The sequence below is a fragment of the Aethalodelphis obliquidens genome, unplaced genomic scaffold, assembly GCF_003676395.1.
Source record: "Aethalodelphis obliquidens isolate GAN/ISIS:26980383/991018 unplaced genomic scaffold, ASM367639v1 scaffold38, whole genome shotgun sequence".
NCBI lineage: Eukaryota > Metazoa > Chordata > Mammalia > Artiodactyla > Delphinidae > Aethalodelphis > Aethalodelphis obliquidens.
Window position 1 is genome coordinate 11265107 of NW_020837982.1, and position 16814 is coordinate 11281920.

Below are 16814 nucleotides of genomic sequence, written 5' to 3' on the forward strand. Positions count from 1 at the left end.
AATCTGGATTTTATCCTAAGAGCAATGGGAAACCACCCAAATGGGTTTATATTAGGGAGAAACGTGATCACTCCAGCTGCAGAGGAGGAAGACAAGAGAGGATTGGGGAGTCCCATAAGAGGGCTTTGCACGCTCCAGACAGAAATAGTGCTGGCCAGGACTAGGGTGGCGGCGGTGGAGATGGAGAGGGAGGAAAGGACTCAAGAGATGTCAGGAGGGACTTCCCTGGTGGCGCAGTGGTTCAGAACCTGCCTGCCAATGCAGGGGACACGGGTTTGAGCCCTGGTCCGGGAAGATCCCACATGCCGCGGAGAAACTGAGCCCGTGCACCACAACCGCTGAGCCTGCGCTCTAGAGCCCTCGAGCCACAACTCCTGAAGCCCACGCGCCTAGAGCCCGTGCTCCACAACAAGAGAAGCCACAGCAATGAGAAGCCCGCGCACCGCAACAAAGAGTAGCTCCCGCTCGCTGCAACTAAAGAAAGCCCACGTGCAGCAACGAAGACCCAATGCAGCCAAAAATAAATAAATTTATATATATAAAAAAAAAGAGACATCAGGAGGTAGAATCACCAGGCACTGGGTGTGAAGGGAGGAGAGAGATGAGCTGATGATGAAGCCCAGACTTTTTGCTTGGACCACTGGGTAGGTGATAATTTCATTAACTGTGATAGGAACACGGGAGATGGCACAGATATGGGAGGAAGATGATGTGCTCTGCTTAGGACGTGTTGAGTTTGAGGTGTCGGTGGGACACAGAAATGGAGGTGTCCTCCAGGTAGTCAGAAGAGATCTGGGATGGAGATGAAGGTTTGGGAGGCACTGGCCTATGCGTGGGGAAGGTGATCTGGGAGCACTGAGTAGAGCCCGGTAACCCAACATTGAAGGGGTCGGCAGCAAAAGAGGAGGCTGAGACTAACCTTAGACTAACCTTACAGTCTAACAGGCTGAGTGGCTTCCCACTGCCCAAGTCACTGGAGCATCCTGGGGTGCCCCTGGGAAGGTATCCAGGGCAACAGAAGGGACTAGGGAGTCAGCCTGTTCTCCTCACCACTGAGTCCTAGCTCTGCTGACCCCACCTTCACAGTGAGGCAAACCCTTCTCTCCCCTAGGTCCTTTCCCAACGTAGTACAGACAGCCCTCCCCACTCCCAAACACCTCCCCTGCAGAAGGTTACAAGGAAATGGCTTGGCTAAACAGCAGGTGAAAAGAGCTAAATTATGTGGCACTTTGGGGGCTGCGGCCCCGTGGACTCCCAATGGCACCTTATAGGAGGTTCCAAGGGAAGGAACAGGGGGCATCCCCACTGGGTTAAGGACACAAGGATCCTGGCCTGGGTCACAGCCCGAGGAAACCTCTCCTTACCCTCGAGGATGTGATGGGCATCCCCCTCTCCATGAGGACCCATCAGATTATGAAACGCAGTGATGGGACCAACCCCCAAGCCCCTCACCCCCACCTCCCTCAGACTCTAAGCAGGTCACCAGGGGGATGTCCACCACCACACACCACCTCTCCCATCTGACCACGTCCAAGTTGCCTCCTCCTCCCACTTCTGGAATAAATGCTGAGAAACAGGTGTGAGATGCAGGAGGGCAGGTTAAGGAGTCAACACTGGGAGTTGCCAGAACTCAGTCGGAAGAATACGTAACTCATTCTGAGGGTGGTGGGGACGTGTGTAGCTCACTAGCTCCAGACACAGGGGCCTTATGAAGAAATGGTGCAGAGCACTGACATACGGTGCAGGCATCCCTGCTTTGCTGGCCAATGATAATCCCGTAGTGAAAAGCGATGCATCGCAGAATTCCACGGTTGGCGAGTGGGGGACAGAGGGTAAAGTGCCCAAATTGTGACCTGGGGGCAAGAACAGAAGCCCTCTCTCCTCTTTGCCCTGTCCACCATCAAACCCTGCATCAGAAGCCCTATTTCCGTCATTGGTGTCTCCGTTCTTCTTGGCAAAGTCTCCACCTTTGAACCTGCTCTTTCTGCTCCATACTTTGTGTATCATCCGTATTATTACTGCCCCTGCTTTCTGCTTATCTGGCTTCATCTCCTCCTCTCCCACCTCTACCAGCTTAGTACAGACCCTCAGCACCCCAAACTTGGGATATTACAATGACCTCTTCTATTTCACCCCTAACTGGTCTAACACCAACTGGATGTACTATAATACAATTCTGGTATATATATATATATATATATACACACACACACACAATTACCAATTGTGTATATGTGTGTATATATATATATACAGACATATATATATACACACACACACAACACACACATACATATATATATACACACCAACACATGTATATATATATATACCAATTTTTTATGTTCAAATCCACTTTTATTAAAATTATTTGGCAATTCTGGCAGCCATATAAAGTCTTTGACCACTGGACACATTAGACATGAGTTTATAATTTTGGTTTTTTGTGGGTTTGGGTACATGTACTTTTCTAAATCTTCTGCCCTTCATTTCATCACCAAATGGCAAAATGCCTTCAGTTTCTCTATCTGAAATACCCTATTATTTATAGAACAGGAATTTGTAAAATAAGATTGAAAAAATAAAATGCACAGATTCAAAAAACTCTCTTCAAATATTAAAAACATACAAAGTATACTGAAGACATCTACGTTTAGTCCAATATATGTGTATATATATATATATATGTGTGTATATATATATATATATACCAATTTACACACACACAGAGTTTTTAAAGGTTACACTCCATTTACAATTTTGTTTTTTAATTTTGATAACTGTATTTAAATAGTTTAATTTTCTTTGTATTCCTATATATTTTATTTTTTTATAATGGTTATATTTCCCTGTACATATTATCCTTGTTGCTTATCCATTTAATTTAATTAATTAATTTATTTTTGGCCACACAGCATGTAGGATCTTAATTCCCAGACCAGGGATTGAACCCACACCCCCTGCAGTGGAAGCGCGGAGTCTTAACTACTGGACCGCCAGGGAAGTCCCCTATATATTTTATCTTATGAATTTAAGAACATTATTCTGAGTAGGGGGGGGGTCCATGGGCTTCACCATACTGTCAAGGGGGTGTATGGAAGCAAAAAAGTTAAAAACCCTGCTTGGTAGAAATATATATTGTCCTTACTCTTCCCAAAGGGATGCTTGACTTTGTGCACTGAGTTACCTCTCTGGTCCAAGTCCATCACTTCCACCTCTTGGTGCCCTCTAAGGTGATGGGGTGGGGGGAGGTGGGGGCTCTGAGAAAACTGTCCCCAAAGCAAAAAAAGTGCATCAACTGCATGCAGGGCATTGGAAGGGGGGAAAGTCCCAGGGGTACAGCATCAATCAGTTGCAGGCCTACTTCAAACCCGTGCGTTGAGAGCTGGACACACCCTCACACCCTCTTGAGAAATGTAGCTTCGGGCCATCTCAGCCTTCTGAGATCTCTCCCATGACACTGGTCATCCTAGCCACAGCCAGCTGGACAAGGAAGGGATCTCATCCGTGTATGGCAAGTGGACAGGCAGGAGATCTGGCCAAATAGGTACTTTCAGATTGGATGGTGACTAACTGACCCAATTTGATCCTGTCTCTTGGGAAGTTTGAACTTGAACACGCAGGGGGAGTCAGCGGTTGGGAAGGCCAGAAGAAGTGACAGACACAGAGAAAAAGGTGAATGGTGAGGGAGAGGAAAGTGGAGTCAAGAGCAGGAACTTGCCAAGTTAGGGTTTCCTTCCACCCCACTCTCCCAGAGGAGGTCCCGCCCTGCACCTCTGTCACTTCCTGGAGGTCTGCTTCCTACCATCTGGAAGAGCCCACCTAACCTGCGCCCCAAGAGCTCCAGAACGGTGGAGGGCCAGGCATCCCGAGATGCACAAGAGGCTCACAGCAGAGCATGACACCTAATGTGCCAGAGACCCAAAACGAGGAAGCTGGGGGGATTCTCCTCAGTGTTCCTAATCTAGTCCGACCTCCTCCTGGCCCATGAATAGGCCCCCACCGCTTGTGCCCGGTGCCAGGGCCCTGTTAATTTCTATGTCCTTGCAGGTCCCTTTCCAAGGGTTCCCTACCTGCTTGACTGCTCACCAAGCAGCCAGAGCCAGTATTGCCAGAGGGGGCCAGGTGGGAGCAGAATGCAAGCCAGCAGAAATGGGGAGGGAGGGATAGAGAGGTACATCACCCCCTACGTGAGGGAGGCAGCATGGGGTTGACCCCTGTGACCTGGCTCCCTCGGTTCCCCACGTCCAGGCGCCTTCTCTCCCTTGGGGGTCTATAACACACCCCTCTTCTTTCTAATTGCTCATGGATCAAACTTAGTCCACTCTCTTTGCCCCGAAACAGATTCAATTCAACTACATCCGTACTTCCTTTACTCCTAACAATGTTTTAAAGTTGAGGAAATGAAGCTCCGAGAGAAGTCTGATGCTGGCTGCCAGCAGTGAGGGGTCCACGCTCCTCAGCACATCCTGACCGTGGCCAACCCTCCAGCCTCACAGCTCCCTGCCATCCATTCCCCGGGGCACCCTCGCCAAACTGATATACTTACACTCCCCAAAGCAGGGCCCTCTCATTTCCCAGTCTTTGCTCCCGACGTTCCCCTTGGCTAGAATACCCCTAGGTTGCCCTGGTGAATTCTGAGTCAACCTTTAAGACTCAGAGTGTCCTCTACTGTTCTTTGTATACTCCTAGTGAGGCGGGGGCTCTGTCCTAATAGCCTTTATATCTTCAGCCTTTTGCTTAAGGCCTGGTAAGGTGAGGGAGCAAAGAATATGTGCCCCTTGGCCCCAGTGTCACAAAATGATTACGGTCCAGAGGTATGATCGGCACTTGGAACCCAATGGGTAGACAGGCTGGGACCTGGGGCCTTTTGCTGCAGTGCTGCAATGCTTGCACCTGGGCACACCTCTCCTCCAGCAACCAAATACAAAGAAATGGTATGGGACTAAAAATAACTATGTGTGCATGCACAGTTGGGGTAAATTCTGGACTAAAGAGACCAAAAAACCCAACTGCCACTTTTGAGGAGCCTGGAGCAAAAGCAGGGGGTGGCAGGGCCCTGGCTTCTATGACTTCATCTAGACTAACTGTGGCATACCCTGCCTTTCGGTCTCCCATTTCTAGAAAACTGCTCCCATCAGTAAACCATTCGACCTTAGGGCTGTCAAGAGGCTCATCTAGAAGATCAGGCCTGCTGGAGTAAGTAAGTTTGTTCTCTGATCTCTATACACTGGTGCAGTAAGTCTCCACTCTCCACTGCTGGAAGCAGAGTTGCTGGGTTCAGGGTTTGGCACCTTTAAGGTAATGTCGGGGGTGTCCATTAGGAGGGACAGATATCTTGTTAACCTTCCTCTAGTCAACCAATGATGTCCTTTGACCTCCAGCACAGACTGTACCTGATGATGGGTCAACACATCTAAGTGTTGTCCCAGGGTGAGCTTGGAAGCCTCATTAGCCAGCAGGGCTGCAGCTGCTACTGCCCGCCGGCAGCTTGGCCATCCCAGGCCCACTGAGTCCAGTTGTTTTGAAAAGAAAGGCACTGGTCTCTGATCTGGTCCCAGCTTTTGGATCAGGACTCCTGGTGCTCTCCCTGACCTCTCGTGAACATATAAGTTGAAGGGCTTGTCCAAACGTGGAAGCCCCCGTGCTGGTACTCTGATCAACTCAGCCTTTAGAGTCTCAAAGGCCTGCTGGCGGTCCTTATTCCATTGAAGGCATTCCCTTTCTCCTCCCTTTAGAGCGTCATATAGAGGTTTTGCTACAAGGCCATAATTTGGAATCCAGACACGACGGAACCACACGACGGAACCCAGCCATCCGGAGAAAGCCTCGGAGTTGCCTCTTTGTGGTTGGAGACAGTAATGTACTAATTGCTATTTTTCGATCTATGGCCAGGACTCATGCCCCTGGGGTCAAAACAAATCCTAAACATTGAACCCCTTGCTATGAGATCTGAGCCTTGGTTGGAGAGACTTTATATCCCCCTTTCGCCAGAAAATTTAGGACCCTAACAGTATTTTGATCTGAATCTTGTTTGGTCTCACTACTTATCAATAACTCATCAACATATTGTAACAGAGTTCCTTTCTCAAGGCTCAGTTCCTCCAGTTCCCTTGCAACGCATTTCCAAAAAGATGGAGGCTGTCCCGAAAACCCTGCGGTATATTGGGTAACCTCCAGGGGGTCAGGGTCCCTCCATTCAAAGGCAAAAAGGTATTGAGAGTCTGGGTGTAGGGGAATACAGAAAAATGCATATTTGAGGTCCATAACAGAGAAATACTGGGTGCTCCCTGACACCTGGGTGAGGAGGGTGCATGTATGGGTTGGCACCAGAGGGTGAATAGGGATGACTCCCACATTCATGCTTCTGAACAGGGAGGATCAGGGTGGTGCAAGGTGATTGGCAGGGCCTAATGAGTTTGTGTTTTAGGTTGGATTCCCCTCAGGGCCTCAGGCTTTAAAGGATATTATCTCTTCCAGGGGTATTTTTCCCTAGGCCTTAACCTTATTTTTATTTGGGGAACACATTTTGCCCTTCCTGGCACCGAGATATCCCAAACTGCAGGATCTACTTGTTCTCTAATTTCTTGAGGGATGTCTTGGGGAATATTTTGATGCCCAACAGGTGGGTCATCTGGGGCTACTAATAGATGCACTCTCTGTTCGAATTCTTTACCTCCTTGGACTTCACCCTGTCCTAAGAATATACTAGCTTCTAACTTATTTAGCAAATCTCTCCTGAGGAGAGGGACAGGGCATTCTGGCATGTACAAAAATGAGTAATAATAACAGACCCGATTCCGCAGGCAAGGGGGGACGTAAATCGCCTTACCTTTAGCTGTCCATCAACTTGTGTCACAGTACAGTCATGGTTGGAGAAGGGGCCGGCTGGCCAAGTCAGAACAGAGCAGGCAGCTCCAGCGTCTACAAGAAATTCAGTTCTCCTACCTGCCACAGGGAGGGTGACCCGAGGCTCCATTGGAGAAATGAGGATATCGAGTTGGATCTGGAGCTGGGCAGGCGATCGATCCGGGCCGTCAGTCAGTGTGTGGGAATTTCTCATCTGAGAGATTCACAAGGAACTGGGGCCAGTCGGGTTTGCCCCTCGGGCGTCCCACAGGAGGGCGCTCAGGGCATTCCCCCTTCCAGTGCCCCTCCTTCAGACAAAAGGCACACTGGTTTGGGCCCAGGTGGTTTCTTGGTGGTCTGTCCCGCCTTCTCGGCCCTCCAGGGTTCCCTCGAGGTGGTGGGTGGATCCGAGCAGCCAAAGGCTGCCTTTTCTTTATTAGCCTCTCATCTTATTGGCCCTCCTCCGTTAAGTCTCGGTTGTTCTAGACCTTGAAGGCCTCCTCTGCCAGGGTTGACAATGGGATTTGGGGCCCAGCCTCAAGCTTTTGTAATTTTCTCCGGATATCAGGAGTAGCCTGGGTGATAAAATGCATGGCCGACAGTGTCCTCCCTTCTGCAGACTCAGGGTCTGTATTTGTGTCCTTCCTGAATGCCTCTGTCAACCGGCTCAGGAAGACTGCCAGGTTTTCATCTTTTTCCTGTGTAACCTCTCAGACCTTATCACGGCTTCACCATACACCTTTTCATTCCTTCTGATAAACGAGTAATAGAATGTCTCATCCTAGCCTGGCCTACACGGTATTCATAGTCCCAGTGTGGATCATGTTCTGGGATTGCATCCCCATCCACCTGATAAATCTGGTGGTGTGGATTGGTGGCCAGTAGGCCATCTGCGTGTTCCCCGGACTTCCTCAGTATACGCTCCTTTTCATACAACAGTGGGTCAGAATAGCCATGATGTATTTGGCAAGTCTGTCAAAATTTTTTAAAGGTTTTAAAACACCCGGTTGGATAGGATGATAGGTTGCTGTCAAACAATATTGATTCCTTGAGCCAAGGTAGGGAAAAAAAATCAAAAGTAAATATAGATCATTTAAAGGCACAGGAACTCACACGATCTGTTATCAAAAGCAGCATTCCAGGACAACTTTGTTCTCTTATGAGAGACAGAAACCAAATCCAGTCTTGCATCAGCCTGATCTTCATAAAGTCTATTTCCCTAATTAAAGTTAATCCAACCTTAGAAAATCCTGATCACACATAAAATTCTTTTCTCACTGTTCCTGTTCTGCAAACCTTCTGAGCCCATGCTTTGTCCCATATTCTTTTCCCATTCAGAAATAGCCAGCTCTAGTGATACAGGCTGCAACATGGGACCTTTTGCTGCGGTGCTGCAGTGCTTGCACCTGGACACCCCTCTCCTCCAGCAACAAAATACAAAGAAATTGTATGGGACTAAAAATAACTGCACGCATGCGCAGTCGGGACAAATCCTGGATAAAAGATACAAAGAAACCAAAAAACCCAACTGCCACTCTTGAAGAGCCCGGAGCCAAAGCAGGGTACTGCGCATGCCTCCTGCACACACCACCTATGGGGTGGGAAAACCACCAAAGCCTTCCTCTGGCCTGACCCCTGGACACACCCCTACCCTCACCCACATAAAGAACACCCTCAGGGAGCCAGCAAGCAAGGGAAACTGTTGTTTGCTCTCACTTCCCCCTGCTGCAGCAGGGGCCCCAATAAAGCCTTGCCTGAATTTCTTGTCTGGCCTCTGATCAATTTCTATTAATTAAGGAGGCCAAGAACCCTGGTCAGTAACAGGATGGCCTCAGGATGAGAATCCTCTTGCTCAGTTTTTGGCTGTGAAGTAGATGACATCTAGAACCCCTGAGGGTATGGGTGGTCCCCTGGGTTCCAAAATTCACCCTGTTGGGTTTATTCAGTCACTCAACAGTACACCATGGGTCTGTTATGCTCTAAACGCTCTGCCAGGTGCTGGGGATCAAAGATGAATGGCGCAATTAGCTGGGAGGATACACTTGAGCTGAAACTTTAAGAACACTCTAAAAATCTATAAAAGAAAAAGTTTATTCTGTGCTTTCGTCCAGGCGTGTGTGTAAGGGGTGGGCAACGCCTCCCTCCCCACCCCTCCATCCCCTCGCCTCACCTCAGTTCCCAAGGTGAAGATTTGAGGGAGATTAGATGTATAATCACCGGTTTGGGTCTTGCTTTCAGGAAGGCGTGAGGCCTGAATCCTAACCCGGCCCCGCACACCTGGCCCCACTGTTCCCCTAATTCCATGCATCCGGGAATTAGCTAACTGGCTGGCAGCTCACTCCCTGTCAAGAGGCCCGGGAGAGAGTGATACGGGAAACCCTGAAACTATCCCCACCAACTCAGGAGACCCCACAAGACATCGGTCCCTTGGACGAGCAACGGCCCCTAAGGTGGGTCTCAGGCAACACTCTTATAAAGTGCGACCCCTTTAGAAGGAGGAGACCGGCGGGCGCGGTCTAGTGACCACGAGAGTGTCACAAAACCTAAACAGAAGTCTCAGCTCCTAGCGGACCCCGCAGTCCCGCCCCACGCCCTTCTAAGAGCTTGACTTCCGGGAGGAGCTCCGCTGGGGCACCGCCCCCCCCAAGGCGCGGGCGCCAATTGGCCAGCGTGATCGCGGGGCGGGGCCAAATCCTAAAGGATCAGGAGCAGAGGAAGACCTGAAGGGGGCCGGGGCTGCTGCGAAACGGAGGTGATGCCAAGTGGCCCCACGTGGGTTTCTTTTAAATCTTTAATGCCCATACCCTAGTCTCAGGCCCATGGAGCCCACGCGAGACTACCCACTGTTCGGGGGCGCCTTCTCCGCCACTCTCCCTCCGGGGGCCATCGACGTAAGGTAAGAAGGCCCGGGCACCAAAGGAGGCTGACCAGGTGGGTTGCGGGAAGTAGCCGGGGTCAACCAGGGCCTGCCTCGCCTCTCTTCAGCGACCTTCGACCGGTCCCGGACAATCAAGAAGTTTTCTGTCATCGCGTGACAGACCAGAGCCTGATCCTGGAACTTCTGGAGCTGCAGGCCCACGTGCAGGGCGAAGAGGCAGCGCGGTGAGGGAGGAGGGCCCGCGGCTGGCCAATGGGAGGACCAGAGCCGAAAGAGTGGGCGGGGCCTGTGGCGGGACGGTTAATCTGGGCAGTGAGAACTCCAAGGGTAACACCACGTCACCAGAAATGAGCGAAGTTTAGGATGAGATGCTTGTAAGGGGCAGTGAGAAATGCCCCTCCCTGACCCTGCTCCCCCAACTCCAGGTACCATTTTGAGGACGTTGGCGGGGTGCAGGAGGCTAGGGTTGTGCAAGTGGAGGCTGTGCAGCCCCTCCTTTTGGAGAACCTGGCCCTGAGGGGCTGCTGTCAAGAAGCCTGGATCCTCTCTGGCAAGCAGCAGGTAGCTAAAGAAAACCAGCAGGTGAGGGCCAGGGGAGTGTGAGACGTCTTGGAGGGGTGAAGGGGGTGGCTCTAGGGAATCAGGTAAGCATCCTGACTCTGATCACTTTAGGTAGCAAAGTATGTGACACTGTACCAGGCCTTGCTGCGGCTGCCCCAGTACCAGACTGATTTCCTGCTCACCTTCAATCAGCCCCCGTAAGGAGAACAGAAAGGGCACCTCGCTCATGACTGGGTCCCCAGGAGAACTGGCTTGGAGGGGCAGAGTAGGGAGACTGGCTGGTGGGGTCCTCCAAGGAAGTGGGAGTGGGCCAGGGGTTTGGGGTCACAGATAACCAGGTCCTCTGGGAAACAGGAAATGGGAATTTACAAGCCCAAGGCCCAGATGATGTTCTCTCTCTATCTGTTCCTCACCCCAAGCCCTGAGAATAGGTCATCTCTTGGCCCTGAAAATCTGTCGCTTCCGCCCTGGAGCCTGGGTGACTTTGAACAGTTGGTGACCAGTCTGACCCTTCACGATCCCAACATCTTTGGTCCCCAGTAAGGACGCTGAAATGCTGCATGCTGCTTCTGAAGACTTCGGGCCTCTGTTCTGCAAGGGGATCAAAGGGTTGGATATATTCCCCTAATTCCTTCCCGGTGCATAAACATAAGACACCTCCTCTCTGCAGAAATAAACTTGCTTTATAACCAATATAATCTCTGCGCCTTTGAATCCAACAGAACACCTGGGTCCCCCCAATTCCCTTTGGTCTTGGACGGTGGAGTTTAAAATTGTGCATGGGATCAGAAGGGACCCAAGGCCGGCAGTGGAGGAAGGGAGGAAATACACTTTGCAGTGACTGGTTCAGCCCTGAGAGAGGGGTGTGAAATTCACAGGGGTACGGGTAGGGAAGGTTTAAAGCAACACCCAAGAAAGGGAGGGAAACGATCCCTTGTAGGGATTCAACCCTGAGAAAACAGATGGGGAGTGGGGTTGGTGGTCGCCCTCTGATGGATGATCTGGTCAGAAGTCACCAGGTCATAACAATGGAGTCAGAAGAGTCGAAGGAGTGCCGACTTGGTGGAGTGTTGGAAGAGTGGCTGTTGTTATTTGGTATACACGTAGTAGAGTGTGCGCAGCTGGTCCCAGAAGAAGAGGGAGAGGATGGTGTGGGGGCCGAGGCGGAAGTAGGAGGCACCTATACCCTTGTACATGCCCCAAATGCCCTCTATCCGAGCTGTCTGCAGCAGAGCATCCAGCAAGCCCCGGTACATGAGGCCCTGAAAGGTTGAAGAGGAAGAGCAGAGTTTGTCAGAGCCCACCAGAGGCCTCACCTCAGCAGCCTGCATTTTAGGCTTCCTACCTGCACCCACAATCTGCTTCCCTCACCCCCTGGCTTTCCCTGCTGTCCTGCACCCCAGAGCACTCCCTTACCTTGCCCTGAGCATCTGTGGGCTGGTTGTAGAGCCTTGTGCTGACCACGTCAAAGGGTGTCATGGCCAGGACCACCGCAATGCTACTCACCATGGCGGCCACCAGAGCCACCTTCCAGCTCTGGGGTGGAAATATCTAAGGGGGGGAGGGAGGAAGAGCTCTGTCAGTCAGCCAATCATTCAAGCCCTCGGAAAGCCCAGGCCCTGTGCTGCAGGTACAGTGGAGAGCTGGTAACTCAGGGAGCTTCCACCCCACCGGTGATAACACTGTGAAGGAGGAAGAGCGGAAGGCCCTGAGGACTCAGGTACACCTGGGAGGAAGTGACAAGAGAACTGTGGGAAGGTTGTAAAGAGACAGTGATCCCCCCAAGTCCTCCTGCCGCTCCCTCACATTGAATATTGGCACTGTCCCTCTTCAAGCTGAGCCCACTTCAGCTTGCCCTCCCCCTGCCCACATTCCCAGGGTGGCCCCACCCCCTTCCGAGGCAGTACCTCCCACTGGGTCACGAGGTCCTTGGTGGACGAGAAGGTGCACAGCTGGGTGGAGGAACCGACGATAACTCGGGGCAGGCCGCCCAGGGCCCCACGCCACAACCCCACCAGACCATATTTCTGGCCAATCTTGATTAGCGCCTGAAACATGCCCTGGTTGGGGGAGGGGGAGGGCAGAGAAAAAACCATGGGGGCGGGGTTCAGTCACCCAGGCATCAGGGGCTGCCACCCCCTAACAGTGCCAAGGATGGGTCCATAAAAGGCACCCGATGTCTAGACAACCAGTGCCATGTGGGCTTTGAGCATGAATGTGGCCCTCACTTGTCTGTCAACCCACCTTCCCTCCCTCGCCACCCCAGAACAGGGCCGGGTATATGCACGTGAGGACATTAGCAGGTCAGGAGAATGGGGCAAGAGAAATAGGTGCAGAAGCTAGAGGAACAGGGAACATGGGGATAAGAGGGTCTGGGTGGACTCCAGGGGCAGAGTAGGGCCGAACTGATGGGCTGGGCAGAGCCATGGCTGGGTTGCGGCTGTTGGGTGCAGGCAGAAACCTGGGGAAAATGGAAGAGAATGGGCAGGGACGCCAGCGGGTTGGAAAACCCTCACCTGGTGGTTATACTGGTGCCCCACAGCAATTTCTGTGGCTGCCTGTGCCTGTAGGTGTGTCTTCACCTGGAGACGAGAGAGTATCACAGCCTGTGGCCCAGCGGCCAGCCCCCCACCTCAGACAGCCAAATGCCTGACCCCTTCACACTTCCTCTGGGTGTTCGGTAATGAATATCCTTCTAACCTGATAATTATTGTTGTTCCCACCTAATAAATTGGTCATGAGACTGTGTCCCTTGGCTCCAGTCCCAGGGGATGGCTCTCCTAGCACTGCAAGACACCCCACCCCCTCTACATCCTTCTTCCCTTGGGGGAAGGGGCGGGGATGGAGAGGTTGGAGAATGGCAACAATTCCTAAGACTGTTCATGTTAGGCAAGACCTGGTGTCCAACCTCTCATGCCAGCTCCTACTCCCAGACCGGCAGACAGGATCTTCAGCCACCATCATGACCAGGCTCCCCATCAGGCTCTGGGGCAGGTTGTGAGGGGTCATCGGCAAAACTTGCTCTCTGGCCCCCAAGCCCTGTGGGGGGCATGTGTCCAGCTGACTTTGGAGAACTCCAGTCACTGTCCCCGAATCTCATACTCTGGGAGTGAGACCAGACTGCCTCTCCTTCTACAGAACTCATTGCCTCCCAACGTCTTTCCAGAAAGAGCGGGCCAAGTCCTAGCAACAAGCAGCTGTGGTGACCTTGAGCTAGTCGCTTCCCCTTTCTGGGCTCAGGTTCCTGACCCTTCACCGATACCAGATTAACTCAAAGGGGCAGACTGTGGGATAGTAACTCTGTAACGCCCAGGACTTCCCCTGATCCCCACACCCGTTGATGTATGTTAATCAAATTCCTCACCCTCCTCTACACAAATCCATTTCCAACCTCAGTATCAGGTTGTGAAGGCCCAGGCACCCACCCTACACCAAAGGTCTGCCCTGAAGGCCCCAAGCAAGACCCTTCTTCTCACCATGTAGATGGGGCTCCCCAAGTAGGCTCCCATGACCCCAGCCAGGGCCCCAGCTGCTGCGCTGCGGACAGGGCTCAGGGTGCCTTCAGCTGTGTGCAGGCAGCCCCCAGCTTCAGCCAGCCCGTAGGTGCCCAGCCGGATGCCGTTCATCAGGAACTGGTATAAGAGGGCAGGGGCCAGGCCCTTCTGCAGGGCTGCCAGGCCGTCCACCTTGCCGATGGTGATGAAGGCATGGAAGACGTTTCGGTAGTGTCGTCGGTAGGTCCCGGGGGCCTGAAGTTCTCCCTGCAGCTGCATTCTGGTCTTCACCACCTCCAGGGGATTGGTGAACAAACAGGCCCCACAGGCTGCCAGGCCGCTCATCAAGAAGTCCATGGTGGGACAGCAGTAGCAGGAACTGGCCCAGGGGTAAGAAAGTTAAAATGAGCTTCAGAAACGGAGTCAGAAAATCAGGGGAAAGCCTCAGTTCCAGCAGTCCAGGCTGCAGGAGGTAGAAATGCAGAAGTCTGGAGTCAAGAGTGTCAGGGTCAAATGTCAAGAGGTCAAGGGTTAGCTGGAATTTGGGAGTCAGGAGATGGCAAAGAGAGAAGAAATATGAGTTTAGGAGAGTCTGGCGAGAGGGTTATGACGGGGACTTGTTAATCAAGGGATTTGAGGTCAAGGAGGGGCAGAAGCCAGGAGGGCGTAAGGTGGGATGCTGAGGATGGCCGGCTATGGGGGCCGGGAGTAGGTGAGGGAAACGCGGAGCTGGGAGACCGGAGCCAGGGAGGAAGGAAAAAGAAAATCTGCAGGTTAAGGAGGGAAAGGATCCAGGAGAAGATCCAGTGGCGTCCCCGGACAGCAACGAGGTCTGGACCGGGGAAGGAAGTCGAGGCTCCAGCCGGGTATGAGCGCCCTCAGGCAACGGCCGGAGCCCGCAGCAGCTTCACCCCAGGGAGCCTGCGGAGGCCGGGCCGCCACACTCCAATCACTGGAGAGCGACGCCCAATGGGGAGCCACAGCCGAGAGCCTCAGCCAATCAGCGCCGAGTCGGCTCTGCGGCCAATGGGAGGTGCTCTCGGCGACCCGGCCTCCGGAATCCGCAGAGAGGCGATTGGAATTAACTCTCCCCACCCCGGTACCAATGCCTGGGCTGCGGACTCGGAGTGCTGGGAGGGGTCCCCGGGGAGCAGAGGTTTTATCACTGGCGGGGAGGAGAGGTTGGATCCTGGGTTACTGGACGGGCGCAGAGGCCGAGTACGGAGGCAGCAGTCCCTCACCTGCATGTTTTGGGCTGCTGCTCTTGCGGGCGGAGGGCTCCCCTCCTTCGCCTTGTATCCCGGGTCATCGCCGGGTGCGGTTGCCAAACTGTAGGTCCACTCCCTCTTGGTTCAGGCGCCAGGAGAGCCCGGAAACTGCGGCTCCTCCCGCGAGGCAGGTGGGACACACCTACTGGACGGGACAGATCTCCTTAGGCTTGGTAAAATATTTGTAGGTTCCAGCGCGGGGGTGTGGTGGCTGCGGGCGCGGAGGAAGGGGTCCCGAAGGATGGCGAGGGAACATAGTCACATCCCTACGTTCTTTTGATCCTCACAGCAAACCAGGGAGAAGGCCAGACAGGCTAAGTAAGGCGGGATTTTGATCCCTGGGCTTAGGTTACACAGGGCCAGCGAGTGGTGGGAGAGGTCCTGAGACTCTGGACTCCTTCCTTTCCTAGTTCCTGAGCCTGGTAATGGTTAATTACGCAAGAACTTCTGAGAAAAGAGACTAGGGAAGCTAGCTGGGAAGGGGTTGAGGGGGGAAGGCTTGGAGAAAGGTGGCAGGAGGATAGGGGATGTCTTCTGGGGCGGGAGGAGGAGGCAAGGGGGCACAGCAGTGTGTGAGGCAGCCGCCAAACTTAGACTCAGAGGCCTTTGGAGTTCCAGTTTGGGTCTTCCTGCTTACCAGCTGGGTAGCCTTGGGCAAGCTACTTAACATCTCAGAGCCTCCTTTGTAAAGTGAGAATGATAATTATTTATTGCACAAACCTGAGTGAAAGTGTTGCATTTTTCTCTAGATGCTCAATTATCAGTCACCCTGTGCCCGTGTATATCCTGTTCCCACTGCCGGTGAAAGTCCTTGCACCCTTATTTTGGTGACCTCCAAATCACTCTTCATCTTGAACTTCATCTCCTGATCCTTGAAGCTTTTTAGCCACTTCCATCCTGCTTTGCTCCTCAGGCATTTACCCTTGTTTCTCATTTGATTAGCAGTTGTTTACTCTGAGTCCTCCAGTACTCTGGGAGTTCTTGGATGCCCCCCCCCACCGGGGCTGGGGGACTGAGTCTGGGTCTTATCTCCCCAGTGTACTGCTAAATCATTGAGCCTCTGGGCTAGGCACGAGGGGTGGAGCAGATAACGGGGCTTCTCAGGAGAGGCTCTGAAAGGGTCCCCTGAAAATTTCCAAGGGATGCTCCCCAAATGCCTCCACCTGCTGGCTGGGATTGACACTCAGAAAACTGAATTCATCTCTTGGTGAGTGTCGAGCCAAAAGACACAAGCAAGCCAAAGAGTGGGAGAAGGAAGGATTTATAAGTAAGGAGAACACAGGGGATCTTTCCCAAAGCAGTGTCTCCCGAACAGCAAAATTGGAGACATTTTAAGCTAAGGATACATGCATATTAGTGAATGGGTTTGGGTGGTGTATGCTTATTCGTGAAGGGGCTTGAGCAGAAGAAGAATCAACATAGAATAGGGGCGAAGGTTGCTGGAGTCCAAGCTTTAGTTGATTGAAGTCTCAAGCATCTGAAGAAGGTTAATATCATTAGGTTCCCACCAGTCTGCGGTTTTAGCCCCTAGTTACTTACCATCCTCCACCTGCATGGGGGATCTTGGTTCCGGTAGAACAACTAAAAAGATCAGATTGTTATGCATATCCCTTGAGGAGGACCTAGGACTCTGTTTTATCCCTGAATTGTTGCTTCTTGAATGCTTTGCCTTTGTTCCTGCATTCTTTTGTTCCCCTAAGATCATTAATTACTGAGACCTGCTCTAGGGCAAACATTGTGGCCAGGCTGAGATCACAAAATGGC

General features: G+C 52.3%; 2 protein-coding genes and 1 long non-coding RNA gene across 5 annotated transcripts; 2 read left to right on the plus strand and 1 right to left on the minus strand.

The window, feature by feature from the left end:
* Positions 1-5738: 5738 nt before the first annotated feature.
* LOC113633055 (uncharacterized) lies at positions 5739-8608 on the plus strand. The gene is made up of 2 exons (XR_003438029.1): positions 5739-5863; positions 8188-8608. It is a non-coding gene; the product is annotated as an uncharacterized LOC113633055 (long non-coding RNA).
* A 932-nt stretch (positions 8609-9540) lies between these two features.
* Positions 9541-10981, plus strand: RANGRF (RAN guanine nucleotide release factor). Of its 3 annotated transcripts, none has more exons than XM_027131008.1 (5): positions 9541-9745; positions 9835-9951; positions 10153-10309; positions 10400-10485; positions 10708-10981. In XM_027131008.1, exons 1-5 carry the CDS (start codon positions 9669-9671, stop codon positions 10829-10831), a joined length of 561 nt encoding a protein of 186 aa, XP_026986809.1. In that variant the 5' UTR covers positions 9541-9668; the 3' UTR covers positions 10832-10981. The 3 variants fall into 3 exon arrangements, with proteins under 3 accessions (XP_026986809.1, XP_026986810.1, XP_026986811.1); XM_027131009.1 differs by having other exon boundaries at positions 9550-9745; positions 10153-10288; XM_027131010.1 differs by lacking the exon at positions 10400-10485 and having other exon boundaries at positions 9550-9745; positions 10708-10825.
* Positions 10952-14683, minus strand: SLC25A35 (solute carrier family 25 member 35). Its single transcript, XM_027131007.1, has 5 exons — positions 13765-14683; positions 12805-12870; positions 12196-12348; positions 11705-11839; positions 10952-11550 (listed from the first exon to the last, which is right to left on the minus strand). Exons 1-5 carry the CDS (start codon positions 14137-14139, stop codon positions 11377-11379), a joined length of 903 nt encoding a protein of 300 aa, XP_026986808.1. The 5' UTR covers positions 14140-14683; the 3' UTR covers positions 10952-11376.
* Positions 14684-16814: the final 2131 nt, after the last annotated feature.

What these genes read in the sequence shown, in the direction of transcription:
- RANGRF (XM_027131008.1), top strand. Translation starts at nt 9,669, where the DNA reads ATGGAGCCCACGCGAGACTACCCACTGTTCGGGGGCGCCTTCTCCGCC. An exon ending in CCGGGGGCCATCGACGTAAG is followed by an intron (nt 9,746 to 9,834) that starts GTAAGAAGGCCC and finishes GCCTCTCTTCAG; the next exon opens with CGACCTTCGACCGGTCCCGG. An exon ending in CTCACCTTCAATCAGCCCCC is followed by an intron (nt 10,486 to 10,707) that starts GTAAGGAGAACA and finishes CCTCACCCCAAG; the next exon opens with CCCTGAGAATAGGTCATCTC.
- SLC25A35 (XM_027131007.1), bottom strand. Translation starts at nt 14,139, where the DNA reads ATGGACTTCTTGATGAGCGGCCTGGCAGCCTGTGGGGCCTGTTTGTTC. An exon ending in GGCACCAGTATAACCACCAG is followed by an intron (nt 12,349 to 12,804) that starts GTGAGGGTTTTC and finishes TCCCCCAACCAG; the next exon opens with GGCATGTTTCAGGCGCTAAT. An exon ending in CCACAGATGCTCAGGGCAAG is followed by an intron (nt 11,551 to 11,704) that starts GTAAGGGAGTGC and finishes TCAACCTTTCAG; the next exon opens with GGCCTCATGTACCGGGGCTT.